This window comes from Larus michahellis, chromosome 7 (genome assembly GCF_964199755.1).
Source record: "Larus michahellis chromosome 7, bLarMic1.1, whole genome shotgun sequence".
Lineage (NCBI taxonomy): Eukaryota > Metazoa > Chordata > Aves > Charadriiformes > Laridae > Larus > Larus michahellis.
The window spans coordinates 2,172,400-2,186,808 of NC_133902.1; the positions used below are offsets into that span (position 1 = coordinate 2,172,400).

The window sequence follows — 14,409 nt, forward strand, 5'->3', positions numbered from 1 at the left end:
GAGGTGAGGTGGGCCTCAGCAGATGGCTCAGCTGGGCCTTTGCGCTGCCACCTGCTCTTCAGCCTTTAACTGTAGAGGACTCTGCTAGATTTGAGAGACAGGGCTCTGATGTCTTGTCAAAAAGAAATGTTGGGTCATTCCCTCCCTTCTTGTCCTGTTTCTCAGCCTAGTGACAGCTCACTGCAATGGTGGCCCCAAGGAAAACGCTTCGCCTAATGTTAAGACAGATGGAATGACTCCCACGCAACTCTGGACCGTGCAGAAATGCTGTCCTACACTATGAAAAGGTCAAGACAGAACTAGAACCATTGACGTGTACAACACTGAAAGCCCTTTGACAACCTTCCTGTTGCGGGAAGGATTCTGGACCAGTTCTTTCTTCCTTGGCATCTTCATAGACCAAAAAGAGAACAGAGAAAATCACCTGGTTCATCCAGGACTCAGTCTGCCGCGTGTGGAGAGTGTCCCCCTCATCCCTTCAGCCACGAAGCGCAGAGTCAAGTCATCTCCCTTTGATTCTCCTGGAAGGAGAGCAGGACTTTGGGCAATAACTGCACTGTCTTTTTCAGACTTCCTTAAAAGCTAAATGCCAAGTATTTCAAGAGCCTGAAATTGCGCCTTAGTTTGTGTATAAACCTGGGAGCTCTGGCATCAGGCAGAACCGGAGGCAGGACTTAGTTGGCTTGAAAAGGCTCGTGGGAGAGAGATGCCAAAAAGCCGTAGCGTTTATTTCTGCATGGGGAAGGACGGTTTCAACTTCTGAGTAACTGTCCACAGCAGCTCAGTCGTGAAACGGAGTGGCCCAACCTGGGAAAAGGTGAACGAGGTGGAAAAACCAAAGGGCCCGTGGCAGACCCATTTTCCTGCTTCTTCCTTTGGCTCCCGCTCCTCCTGCTGGCGTGCTCCAACACCAGTGTTTGTGTTGAGAGAGTCTCCAGCTTTGTGCCTGGGTTTCTCAGCCTTCATGTCAAGGTGCTCCAAGGTTTAGTTATCTTACCATCATCTTCCTTCCAGTCAATAAAATAGTCTTAAAACCTTTGAAGTAGTGGGTTTCAATGCACTGCAGTTGACTTCTGAGAGGTTAGTTTTTCAAAGCAAGCTGTTAGCGTGCCACATCACCTCTCTGCTTGTTTTCTTCTTTTTTTTACGGTTATGTAAATCCAAGGAGGCCAGACAGGAATGGAGGGAGATTAAAAAGTTACCATAAGGCAAATCAGGGTGTGAACTTGCAGAGCGTCAGCTAATTGGCAGTAACTGCCCGTGTGTGTGCTCCTGCCCTGCAGATCCCTTCAGCAATACCACTTACCTCTCGTTTCCTTCGGGCTCAGAGGATACACATGAGCAGTTGCTCCAGTCTCGTGGCTGTGTAGCAAGTTGCAGCCTATCTCACCCCAAGGTGATTTATTCATCTGTCTGTATCCTCAGTAATCAAGCCACCATCTTATGGAAAGATTGCCTCTCATTTATTTATGTCTGGCCTTATAACTTCAAACTAAGTTGCTAGTATGTCTTAATTTTCTCCATCTGTGAAAACAGATGCTGTTTATTTTGGATGATTTGCCAAGGGAGTCCAATTGCTGGGGCTTGTTACAGGAGTCAAAGTTGCTGTTGCTGCGTGGCGGCGCGGGGCTGGCTGTCTCGCGGGCGCTCCCGATGAGCCCCTACATCTGCTGGGCTCCGGGCTACCCGCGCACGTGCCCGTGGACTTTTTTCCTCGATCTTCACTGCAAGGATTTTAACCCGCAGCTTTGGAGGAGTGCGAGAGTGACGGTGCTATCCACAATGAAAGAAGCGTGAGATGCATCTAAATTTTTTATTCTGAGCTTAGGACCGTTTTGTTTCCTCTCGGTGTGGTTGGAGGTACATTTAGACTTCCCAGGACAGATATCTGCTTTACAGCATCCTCTCTGAGCAGAAGCTCTTTCTAGTCACTTATTCATTTTTGGGCAGGATATGATGCTTTTCAAGAGCCTTACCAATATTATTCTTCCCGCTGGATGACCAATCTTTTGCAAAGTGGTTGGTTCCTTGCAAAGGGCCAGATCCCCCTCCCCACCGATGCTGGGCATTTCGTCAGGCTGGATGGTCAGTGATACAGAAAAGACTCGAAGATTTGGGCAGTCCTATAGGGTGTGTGGGAAGCGGCTTGTCCTGAATCCGGATCATGGTCCTGAAAGATGCTTCTCTTCGAGCCCGGGATTCCCTAGGAGGGTGCGGCTGCGGTGTTAGGGTGGTAGCCAAGTTCAACCGTTGGCAGCCAAAGTTCAGTGGTTGTGCCGGGGACTTGCTCGTGTTTGTTGCAGGTGGCTTCTGCCCAGCTCCTGCGAGCCTGTTCACCGAAACTTGTTTTAATGACCAACGTGTTATTGGCCATCTAGGCCAGACGAACGCTCAGGGATTCAGGATCAGTGCCATGGGGAATTTGAATTAAGAAAACCTTGATCAAGAAGGAGGGTTCACCCAGCCAACGGCTATCTAAGGACGTCACAAGTGTCCCATGTGAAACTCTACAGTCCAGCTCCCACCTGCTCTGCCACCTTCCCAAAGACTCCCAGGAGAGCAGAAGGTACTTTTTAGTGGCACTGCAGTGTGGCAGCAGCCAGGGCGGGCGACTTCTGCCGGCATTCGGTTGCCCAGTTGCTGCAGTTCATCGCTTTCCTTCAGAAGGCGATGGCAATGTCAGGCCCGGTTTCTCCTTTGCCTCTGAAGTCAGGGATAACGGAGTTTGAGGCTAAAGATACGCGGTTCAAAAATCCCAGTTTCCCCCAGGGCTTCACCTTCTCTGTCCCATTATCTTCTGCAGTACCTCTCCGTCTTCCGCAGCTTTTGAGGTATTCGCACATCTGAGGGGTCAGAGCCGGGGCTTTCCAGCACAGCGGCTTCAAGGAGACAAAGGCAGATTTCCTTGTGCTGGGTCTCAATGCTGGAGCTGACCTGCCGTCCTGGGGGGCCGTCCGCCCGCTGCGGCAGGTGAAGGGTTGCCGGCAGAGAAGTGACGAGCTCGCAGGCGGCCACTGCCCCTTTGAAGAAAGAAAGTTATGATTAAAAAAAAAAAAAAAAAAAAAAGCCAAAAAACAGCTGTGAAAAGAGACACTGAAGGGGAGATGAGAGAGAAGCTCCGTGCAGTTGGGTTGCTTTCAGCGTTAGACGCGGTTCCAGGCTTTTTTATTTTCATGGTCAGTTTGTAGAAGACTGCCCATCGCTGGGGCAGTGAAACCCAAGGGAAGGAAGGATGCGCCTGTCTTTGAAACCGGGAGATGTATTTCTCTGGTGACCCCTTTTTTCTCCTAAGCAAACTGAAAAAATCAGTCCTCAGCAAAAAAAATGATCATTTAAGAGAGATAAGAGAGAAACGCGAGAGCTGGGATCCAGGGCTTGGATCTCCTTCGGCAGGACACCAAAGCTCGGTTTTGCAGAGGGTTTTTTTGGCGGGGTGGGAGGCAGGGAGGGTGTCCAGCCCCCTGCCCTGCTCCTGGCACGGCGCAGCCCGGACGCGCTGGCGGCAGCATCAGGCCCTTTGCACGGTGACGAGAGCTGCCTGGTGCAGAATTGGGCCCCACAGCCCATGTTTGGCCGAGTAATAGCTTCTCAATTACATTTTAATGCAATTTAAAGAGACAGCCAATTAAATAATTAACCGTAGGGAAGAGGTTTTCTTCTTTCCAAATCTTGTTAATGCAAATATTTTTGCATCAGGCCACCCATGTTTCGGGAGCAGGCAGCGATTCGCCGTTTCTTGAGAAACACTGACCTCCAGTGGGGCTGTGCCTCTACCGCAGCTGCTCCTGGCTCCTTCCTCAGCCTTTGATTTGGGGCCTATAAAATGCAGATACGCAGGGGAAAAAATAAATCCGTGCCCTGGGTCTGAAGCGTGAGTCGCCTTCCTTTCCCTGCAGGCAGGCTTGGTCCCTTACGAATAACATAGGAATTGCATTTCGGGACAAAAAGGGGGAAAATTTGCACCGGCAAAGCCCCTCCTTTGTGAGAAAGCAGCACTAAAGATGCTGGGAGGGCTGGAGCCCCTCTGCTGTGGGGACAGGCTGAGAGAGCTGGGGGGGTTCAGCCTGGAGAAGAGAAGGCTCCGGGGAGACCTTCCAGCCCCTTCCAGTCCCTAAAGGGGCTCCAGGAAAGCTGGGGAGGGACTTTTTACAAGGGCATGTAGCGATAGGATGAGGGGTAATGGCTTCAAACTGGGAGAGGGGAGATTTAGATGAGATATTAGGAAGAAACTCTTTGCTGTGAGGGTGGTGAGCCCCTGGCCCAGGTTGGCCAGAGAAGCTGTGGCTGCCCCATCCCTGGAGGGGTTCAAGGCCAGGTTGGACGGGGCTTGGAGCAACCTGGGCTGGTGGGAGGTGTCCCTGCCCAGGGCAGGGGGGTGGAATGAGATGATCTTTAAGGTCCTTTCCAACCCGAACCATTCTGTGATTGCCTTCGGGCATGGCTTTGCTCGAGCCCCCATCGCCACTGCTCCGAGTCCAGCCCTCCCATCCAGGCTCCGCAGGGCATCGAGCCTGGGCATGGACCCCTTCCCCCCTGCAGCTGGTTTCCAGCGGCTCCCAGCCCGGCAGGACGGGGTGAGCTGGAATTGAGCTGCACACGCTTTGCACCTCTCGTCTGAAGCCTTCAGAGAGGGCAGGAGCCCCCGCGGGCACAGCAGGCTGCCCTCGCTTCTCCTCCGGCGCGGCTGCTTCCCGGGCAGCCTCCGCCTTTCTTGGTCCCTGGCTGTTGATAAATGAGGAATTTTTTTAATTTTTTTTTTATTTTTTTTTTTTGCCTTCCAGCCAGTCTGGAATTCAGGGAAATAATTACAATGGGAATTATCAGGGAGGGACTGGAACAGCTGGGACCTGAGCTTTCACCCACCTGGAAATCCAGGCTCAGAGGGGATGTATCCTGCATCCCTGCTGCGGGGAGGCTGGCGGTGCAAAACGCAGGGTCTGAACCTTGAGCTGAGCGTTTTTTTCGGCCAGGCCGAGGCCCAGACGTTGCTGGCAACAAGGGAGAAAGGTGAACCGGGTAGATTTCTGCTGCAGGACGGTAGATTTGTACTTGCTGACGTTTGCTCTGTTTTTCGGGACGGATTTGCGAACGGAGCGAGGAGCGTGCCCCGCGGTGCTGGTCCTGCGCCCCTCGCTGTAGCTGCGTTTTGGCCCCGACGCGCCTCTCGGTTGCTTCACATCTGGGTCTGGGGTTATACGAGGGGAACGAGAGGCTTTTGTTTTGCTCCTGGAGCATTCCAGCGAACGCCTGTTGTGGTTTAGGGCGTGGGTTTTGCTCTGGGGGGAGTCGGGGGGGGCAAGTGGAAAGAGGGGCTGGTTTGTGGAAAATTGGCCGAGCGGGGATGCCGGGGGCTGCGCGGCCTCACCCAGCGCCTCGGGGCAGGATCGGTCCCACCTGAGCCCCTCCTGGGAGACGTCCCCCACCCTGTTCCAACCCCCCCAAGCGCCATCCGCCCTGTGCGTGCCTGTCCCAGCAGACGCGGACGTCCTGCCCAGAGCCCACCTCCATGTGCAGCCCAGACCTGGGATCGGTTCGTGGGCTCAGCTCCCCTTATCCCTCTCCGGGTCCCCCCCCCACCCAGCCGGGGGGCTGCCAGGTACCCCCAGGGCACCAACAGTGTCTTGCTGATGCATTTGAAGCAGCTGTGCCCGCACAAGATCTGCCCACTCGCCTTCCTCTGGCACTGGGATGTGGCACTGGTCCTGCCGGGGACGTCTGCCCGCCCTGCGGCACCACCAAGGTGGGCTGGAGCCCTGGTCGACTTTGCCTGGAGCAGAGCAGGGATCGCTGGTGGGGTCCCTCTTGCTGACCCCAAAAAATAGGGAAAAAATGGGGCGTCTGCCTGTGAGTTGGCTTCGATGCTCCAGGTGGGGGTTTCTCAGCTTTTCGGTGTCCCCTTGGCAAAATCTGGGGGGTTTTGGGCCACCCCTGGGTGACGGCCCCGGCTCTGTTTTCCAGTGCGCTGTGCGGAGCTGCAGATCCAGCTGACGGAGGCCGTGTCCACGATGGCTGGCCAGAAGGAGCTCATCGCCAAGCTGGAGCACGACCTCAGCACCATCCAGGCCCTGTCCACCGTGCATCGCCCGGATGCAGAGGTAACCCCAACCCGCGGCGCTCGGCTCATTAAAATTACTTTTTGACCACTCGGGTCATTAAAATTACTTTTGAGTAGGCAAGCTGGAACAGGCAGGCACCACCAGGCAGCAGGCAGGGACCACTCAAAACGTCCCCGGGGTTGACCGTCACTGATGGAGGGGCCAACTGTGGGCATGGGACTTGTTTTATCACCTCTTTCTTTTTGTCTTCCTTTTTTTTCTCCTCCTTCTCTTTTTCTCTCCACTCACCTAGCAGAGGGTTGAATCATGCCCGTGTAATAGGATGGTGCTGGCATGGGAGCGGGGGGTGGTGGCATCCAGGGACCGTCCAGCCCTTCTCCTTCCCAGGGAAAGGATGGGATCTGAGGGTTGAACACCAGCCTCTCCATCTTGTCTCAGCCTTGGTCCTTGCAGAGTGCCTGTTTGGCAGCGATGCTTCCCAGGAGGCTGCAGGTGCCAGGGCGGTCGCAGGACCCGGGAGGGGTTTGTTTTGACCAGGCACCTTCTGGTGGGTGGGAGACGCTTAATCCCTTCTGCTTCTGCTGCCCAGGGTGCAGCCGTGCCCAGCCTGGAGAAGATACCTGAGCCCATCAAGGAGGCCACGGCGCTGTTTTACGGTGAGAGGCGGGCACAGAGCTGGGGCCACACGCCAAGGTGCTGATGGGCGCCATCCTGGTGCCATGGGCAGGGTGGTCACCCCTCCAGGGACAGTGACATGAGGATGGTCCTAAGCAGCCGCAGACATCACTGCTTGGCATGTCCTTCACTGGGGCAGTGATGGGTTTTCCGTGCTCGGTGCGGTTTGATGGTCCTCTGGCTGCTCCCAAGGCGGTGCAGCGGGCACGTGCCAGGCCCGGCTCCGTGCCGAGCTGGTGAACCCAGGCCGAACCAAACACCCGGCACTTTCCGCATCAAATCCCCTCCAGAGCCAACGAGCTCAATATTTCCTGTACATTGGCTTCTGCGCCGAGGTCTGCTGGAGAAAATGAATCAAACAAATAACGGCACTTGGCTCCTCTGGAAGAAAACCCACTTCCTTTCCTTTTTTTTTTTTTTCTTTTTTTCTTTTTGTTGTTTTTTGTTTCGAAAGGTTTTGAAAACACGCGATAAACAATATCACAGCAACAGTCCCACCAAGCCAAACAACCTGCAGCCACCCATCCTGCGCTATGAATAGCTGCTCTGTGCAGCCGGTTGAGTCACGGCCTCGGGGACGTGTTTCTCCTTGGCCGTGGATGCCTCCCGCTGCCGGGAAGGCAGAGCGGGGAGGGACGGCCGCAGTGCCCTGGCCACCTGCAGACCCCGATTGCAGGGGACAGCCCTGTGGGGCACCCAAAAAATGGGTCTCCCGGGCATTGCGAGGTGATGGCTGTGGGCGAGCAGCCCCTGCTTTGCTGGGGTGGCCGAGAGAGGAGAAAGTAGAAAATGGGGGTGACCCTTGTGCGAGGAGGGGAAGGGAGAGAAGAGTACGTGGATGTCCCTGCCCAGGGCAGAGGGTGGGACTAGATGATCTTTAAGGTCTCTTCCAACTCCAACCATTCTGTGATCCTGTGGAGGGGCTGGTGGTGGCACTGGGTCTTTTCTCAAGGCTACGGCTGCTGCAGAAACTACGGGGCAGAGTCTGGCAGGGACTGGGAGGGTTGGGGTCGGCCATGGGTTGCCCCAAATAACATCCCTAGGGAGTGAACCTATCCATTCCCAGGATAAGTCCCAAAAAATGGAAAAAAAAATCATGAAAACAAGTCCATGCTGTAATAGCTATGCAAAGGAGTTTGTCTGCCTGGGTGCTCCTGAGGCCCCGCGGTGTTGGAGGGGGGACATTGAGCAAGCCCCGATGCTGTGGGGTGGATGGTGGACATCTGCCGGGTCGTCTCTCATACCAAGCCTTGTCTGCAGGTCACCCGCCGTCCCCTGGCACCTCGTTCCCCGAGGGGCAGGTGGACTCGCTCCTCTCCATCATCTCCAGCCAGAGGGAACGCTTCCGGGCCAGGAACCAGGAGCTGGAGGGGGTAGGTGGGGTGGGGAGGGCGGCCGGCGGGGGCTGCGGGACCCACGGGCTGGAGCTGGATGCTTTTATGACCTGCAGGGAATTTATTATCAGCGCAGCGCAGGCAGCGCCACGGCGAGCAAGAGAAAAATACCTTCTGCTGTTAGGAGGGGCAAAGCCGCCCCCAGCCCGTCGGGGTTGCTCCCGTTCAAGGACAGGTCCAAATCCCTGTCGCCTCCCAGGTGTGCGCGGCCATCGGGCACAGCGTTCGGGGGCGCCGTATAAAAAGCACGTAGGGAATGTGGTTTGGGGTAAAAAGCCAACAGCTCTACAAACTGAAGTACAGCTCAAAATGACCTCTTCAAAGCAGAGGTTTGGCTGTGCAGCTCCCGTAGGGGCCAGGTCTCAGCCCAAAGCCACCCGCGCGGAGGCTGCTGCAGCCCATGCTCATCCATGGAGGGACCAGGTTCCTTAATGGACTGGGGGCCCCATTCGGTGGGAACTGGGGCAGTTTTAATTGGGGAGCAATTTTAATTCAAAGACGTGGGATGTTAATTCCTAAGAGGGGACTGAACCCCGGCTGGATGCACCAGATCAGCTCCCCCCCCCGCCTTCTGTCTCCCACCCGGTTAGACCCTGTCCTCCCCCCGACCTCGCTGCTAACGGCCCCCGTGCTCCCCCCGTGCAGGAGAACCGCATGATGCAGCACACGGTGCACGCCCTGCAGAGCGAGCTGGACAACCTGAGAGCCGACAACATCAAGCTCTACGAAAAGATCAAGTTCCTCCAGAGCTACCCCGGCCGGGTGAGTGGCTGTCTGGCTGTCTGTCTGTCCTCCGGCTGGGTTCACACGGACGGACAGACCCCAGACGCAGACCGTTACCCTGCGTGTACAGGAGCAATGAGGGAACTGCACATCGCCCACGTGCACTTTGCATGAAAGTTAGAAAACTGGAGCTAATTGGGGTGGACAAGGGTGCGGTGCTCTGCTCAGAGGAGCGGGTACCCAGCCCCTCTGCCGGGAAGGTACTTTTTAACCACGCTGAAGGCTCTCTGGTATCTTTGATGCCAGAAGCTCAAATTTCCTCCCTGAAAAAGCTGCTACAAGCCCTTTTGACGCTCACCGCTGGCAGCGCGATGCTCCAGCAGGCAAGTCGGGGATGCTCCTGCCCGACCAGGCAGCAAGCGGTTAAACCAGAGCCTCCTGCCATAAATCCCTGCAGTCACAGACCGAAAAATAATTCATCCTGTCATACCTGTGCTCGTTCCCCGCCACCCTGAATTCCTTGTGGCCAGCAGAGAGAGCTGCTCGGCTTCCCGCTCTCCCGGGCAGCCAGGACCCATTCCCAAAAGCGCAGAAACCAGCCCAAACCCATCCCAGTAACGCCAGGAGGTGGCTGGGGAGCAGACTCAGACCTTGCTGGAACCTGCTCTGTTCCTGCCGCGTCCCTTGGGGGTTTCATCCCTGGAAATCCCTGAGGCTTTTGGAAGCAGGTCAGGCTGCTGCCTGGGGAGCTTTCAATCGCAACCCCTTCCTCGGTCGCAGCTGGGCTACCACGACCTCGGGCTTTCCTAATAACTGCAAAAGGGACAATAACCGGGGAAGGGACATCGGTTGGAACGCCAGCTCCTCGCCCTGCCGTCCTCCCCCGAAGCTGCTGCTTTTGCGCCCTGGCTGGACTCCGTCCGTTTTATTGATGGATGTTTTAATAGCGTTTGGCGATGGGAAACTCCGACAGCCGTGAGGGACCTTATTTGGTTCTTTTATTTATGTCTCAGTGATGACGCTGGGTCGGCCCCTCTGACATCTTTGCCCATGTCTCCCGCGGAAGATCATATCCCTGTTTATCTGCGGCCACAAGGCAACCCCTGGATGCCATTCACATGCTGTAAAGAGCAAACCCCTTCGGCGCGGCAGCACGGGGGATTGCATAATTCACCCCCTAATCGGGCATGTGACACGTTAAAAATACTCATCCCAGATCATTCAATAAGGCCAGGCTGCAGTGAATTCATCGCCCCTAAATCGGGAGCTGGTCTCATCGCTGGCTTCTGACTGCGCGCTGACCCGTGGATCGTATTGCGGCGCGTAAGGGCATATTTGCTAAAGGTCTGTTGGCAGCGGGGTTTACCCGCGGTGAAAGGGAGCCGCCGGCCAGCGTGCTGGGGTGGCCCGGCAGGACAACAGGCAGCACGTAGTAACACGTCCAGAAAGACCTCGGTAAATGTCAGCATCGGTGGGGCAGAGCTGGAGAAGGCACGGTGCCGGGGGGCGATGGACCTAATACGGTCTCTGAGGAGAGTTTGGAGCCCCTTCCAGTCCCTAAAGGGGCTCCAGGAAAGCTGGGGAGGGACTTTTTACAAGGGCATGTAGCAATAGGATGAGGGGTAATGGCTTCAAACTGGAAGAGGGGCGATTTAGATGAGATATTAGGAAGAAATTCTTTATTCTGAGGGTGGTGAGCCCCTGGCCCAGGTTGCCCAGAGAAGCTGTGGCTGCCCCATCCCTGGAGGGGTTCAAGGCCAGGTTGGACGGGGCTTGGAGCAACCTGGGCTGGCGGGAGGTGTCCCTGCCCAGGGGGTGCCACTGGGTGGCCTTTAAGGTCCCTTCCGACCCAAACCATTCTATGATTAGCACCGGAGGCCTCGAGCAGGGACGTGCAGCCCCTGGAGCTGGGAGCCAGGGCTCACGCCAGACCGTGACTGTGCCTGGTGACAGCACGTGCCGTTTCCAGGCTGGTTTTGGGTAGGAACGATGTGGAATCTGCAGTTCTCATGGCCTGCAGAGGTAGCGTTGGAGGAGGAGGAGCACGGACGTGCAGGCTGTGGGAGCATCCTCGGGGCTCGCTGCTGCCGCCTGTGAGCCTCTGCCCAGGAGGAGTTTAAAACCCAGCCTGTCTGAACCGACCCAAATCTGTCACTCCTTTCAAGGACCTTCCTTAATTTTCCTTACCCCTTGCCCAGCTAATAGCAGCTGTATGTTTAAACAATGATTTCCTCCTGCTAAACCGCTGTCTCCCTCCTACCTGGCCCGGCAGCAAAGGGATCCAGGGTGGGATTTGCACTAGCCCAGGCGGTTCCAGGTGAGCTCTCGGGGGTGACACAGATGACTGTTATTTCGTGGAAAGGGCAAAAAATAGGGGGACATGGGAGGGGCCCCTACAGAAGAAAGGGTTTTGTTAAAGAGCTCCTGTTGTGCTTCTCCTTTTTGAAGGGGATGGATCCAGTCAGCCCCACGGGTCAGCTGTGGGCTGTGCTCCTCCATCCTTCGGGGGTCATTTCTTCCAGTTGAGCAGCTCAGGGGGCCGGGGGGTGGGGGGCTGTGGCCCTGTGCTGGGTGTCCGTGCACCGCTTGCACCAGCGGGGATGGGTAAAGGCAGCTACGCCGGCACCGGTGCCCGCGGGCTCTCACCCATCCTTTGCTCCTGCAGGGCGGCAGCAGGGACGACACCGAGCAGCGCTACTCCTCCCAGTATGAAGAGCGCCTGGACCCCTTCTCCTCCTTCAGCAGGAAGGTATGAAAAGCCCCCGGCACCCTCCCTCCGCATCAGACCCTCCTTCTGCCCATGGGACTGTGTCCTCCCGCAGCCGGGGTAGGACATTTCAGCGTCGCGGAGCACGGCTCTGCCCGGCGCAGGGAGGGGAAGAGGCTTCGCAACGCGCTGCAGTCGATGGGCAGGTGGTTTTGCTTCATTCTGGGTTTGCTTGCGCCCTCTCAGGGAAATCACTTCATTGCCCGGATGCACTCTGAAACCATAAAACACACTCAAATGCCATTCACTTAAAAAAAAAAAAATTAAAAAAAAAAAAATCATTGTGCCCACACGCACATGTGCGTGCATGGGGAAATGGGAGCATCCCGGGGCACAGAGCTCCTTCCCTGATTTGCAAACCCCAAATCAGCCCTTTGAGCCTCAAAACCAGCTTCTTGTACCGTCTGCTTGCAGGAACGCCAGCGGAAGTACCTGAGCCTCAGTCCCTGGGATAAAGCCACGCTGAGCATGGTGAGTGGGCTGCGCCTGCCGGGCCACGGCGGCTGGCGAGAGGTTTTTAGCCCAGTGCCCACACTGAGACCCTGGTGCTGGGCTTGGCCCCGGGTGGGGGGCAGACCCCGTCCCCGATACCCCGAACAGGGGTGCAGACCATGCCCAGGCCACGTTGGGGCTCTGTTTAGGAGAACTTGTTTTCCTCCCTTCCCCTTTCCTTCCCCTTCCTCTGTCCCCTTTCCATCCCCTTTCCCCCTCTCCATCCCAGAGTGTCCCAGGGGGCCCTGGCCGGAGCAGGTGACACATCCCCAACCCAGCTGGCGATGCCACAGCCCAGGGCACGTCATGGCACATCCCGGGAGCTCGGGGACAGCGTGTGTCTCAGAGGATCGCCGTGAACCGCTGTCTCCCCCCGGGCCATGTCCACGGCTCCCCTGGGCGATGTGATACAAAGAACCTCTCCTCTGTTTGTGACATGGATGGGGGGGCTCAGGGCTGGCCCGGGGGGCAATTCCTCTTGGCACGCAGAATGCTGCCACCGCGGGCTTTGGCTGCCATCCCTTAGAGATGAATGCTGCTTTCTGAGCTAAAAATGTGCTTATTGAGAAGATTTGACTTATATTTGAATCTGTGATGTGAGCAGCAGGCTCGGGAGCAGGTTTTGGCTGAGTTAACCCCCCCGGCTATCCGGCGCAACAGGGGTTAATGCGGGAGCGCTGGTCTGCAACAGCCACAGAATACGGAAATATCTCGTAATAAAGGCAAAGTTGTCATTTGCATAAAAACCAAGCAAATGCCAACATGAATATGGATTGGGTGGCGTGCCAGCACCACGGAGAATTAATGAAAGGCATTTACAAAAAAAACTGACTTAGGGGAGTTATTCCTTGGGAATATTTAAGAACATAATCTTGTTTGTTACAGCAGCCTCCGCCGTGGCCGTGAATAGCAAAGAAGATTTCAGCCCAGAATTGGTTTGGTGGGAGATCCGTGGGTTTTAATGCCAGCTTTGGAAAGCCCGCACGGTGGTTTGGGAATGTGCTTATGTCCGTAATGAATCCCTAGCTTTTACAGCCGGAATAAAAAGTTGCTATGTAGGAAGGTGGGATCCATGCTTCTAAGCTGCTTTTCTAGGCTGCGGTTACTCCTGACTTTGGCTCTTTCGAAGGGATGGACGCAAAGATTTTTCCCGTTGGGACCCCAGTGTCCTGGGCCAGACGGGCTCGGGCATCGTCAGGGTCTGGCTGCTGTCCCGTGGCCTCTCCCAAATGAGGGGTTGGAGCGCGACACAGCCCGGCCCCACAGGGTTTCTGGTATCCAGCGAGCTCGGCCATCTCTGTGGGCTGGTGTGGGACCAGCAAAAGCAGAGGGTAAATCTTTCAGAGCCAGAGAAATGGGTAAACCTGCAGACCAGGGTGCTAGTGAGGTTTCGAAGGCGCCCGAGGAATTTTGTTCGTGGTTGCTCTCCAAAATCCCCCGCGGCAACATCCATCTGTCAGTCCCCACTTTGGGGGTGCTTTGCCTTAGCCCGAGCAGCGCTGCGTGCCTTCCCGAGGGCTCCTGGTGCCTTCCCGAGGGCTCTTGGTGCCTTCCCGAGGGCCGCTGATGCTCCTCCACCTCTGGCCTCTCCTGCAGTGGTACCCAGCCGCGCTGGGGACCGGCAGCGGGAGGTGGCAGCACGTGGCTGAGAGCTGGGCTCCCGGGCGAGCGAGAAGAGGGGAAGACCTTCCCTTAAATACAGATATCTGTGACGAGTAGAAAGGGCAGCGGGGCAAGCTGTGGGACCCCAGGGACCTGCCCGGACCATGAAGTCCAGCCACAAACCTTCCCCGTGCCACAGAAGGGCCGTTACTGGGGAGAGCAGCTGGGGCCCAGCACGCAGCATCCCTAAAATCAATAGCCCAGCAGCGGCTGGCATCCTGGAGAGCTTACGTTTTCCAGGGTGCTCGGCCATCACTGCAGCCTGGCAGAGGGCGTACGCGACTCTCAGCGTGTACACGGCCTTGCTGCTGCCAAAGCTGGGGGCTCCGCGCCGTACCAAGCCTTTAATCCCACTTTCCCGGCTCTTTGCTGCCGGTACAAGTGCGTGCCGGGGGGTCCAGAGCCACAGTTGCTTTAGGCTGAGCTGGCTGGCGGTTTCCAGGGAAGGATGCCAGGGGTCTGCAAGCCCCGGGGTGCAGAGTGGTCACCCCTGAAACATGCCGGGGTGCTTGGAGGGCTGCGCCGACACCGTGGGTCTGGCTACAAAATCGTCCTCCGCGTCATTCCCAGGGTCCTGCGGTGGGGCGCAGGGGGGTGGGCAGCAGGGCCAGCCTTCGGGAACACCCCCCGGCGTTGGCTC

General features: G+C 56.6%; 1 protein-coding gene across 1 annotated transcript in view; it reads left to right on the forward strand.

Annotated features, from left to right (window-relative positions):
- Positions 1-14,409, forward strand: part of CUX1 (cut like homeobox 1) — a 280,996-nt gene that overhangs the window by 260,661 nt on the left and 5,926 nt on the right. Inside the window, exons 15-20 of the mRNA XM_074595981.1 lie at positions 5,959-6,095; positions 6,646-6,712; positions 7,992-8,104; positions 8,771-8,887; positions 11,514-11,597; positions 12,030-12,086. Of these exons, the coding sequence (XP_074452082.1) occupies positions 5,959-6,095; positions 6,646-6,712; positions 7,992-8,104; positions 8,771-8,887; positions 11,514-11,597; positions 12,030-12,086 (575 nt within the window). The remainder of the gene's footprint in view (positions 1-5,958; positions 6,096-6,645; positions 6,713-7,991; positions 8,105-8,770; positions 8,888-11,513; positions 11,598-12,029; positions 12,087-14,409) is intronic.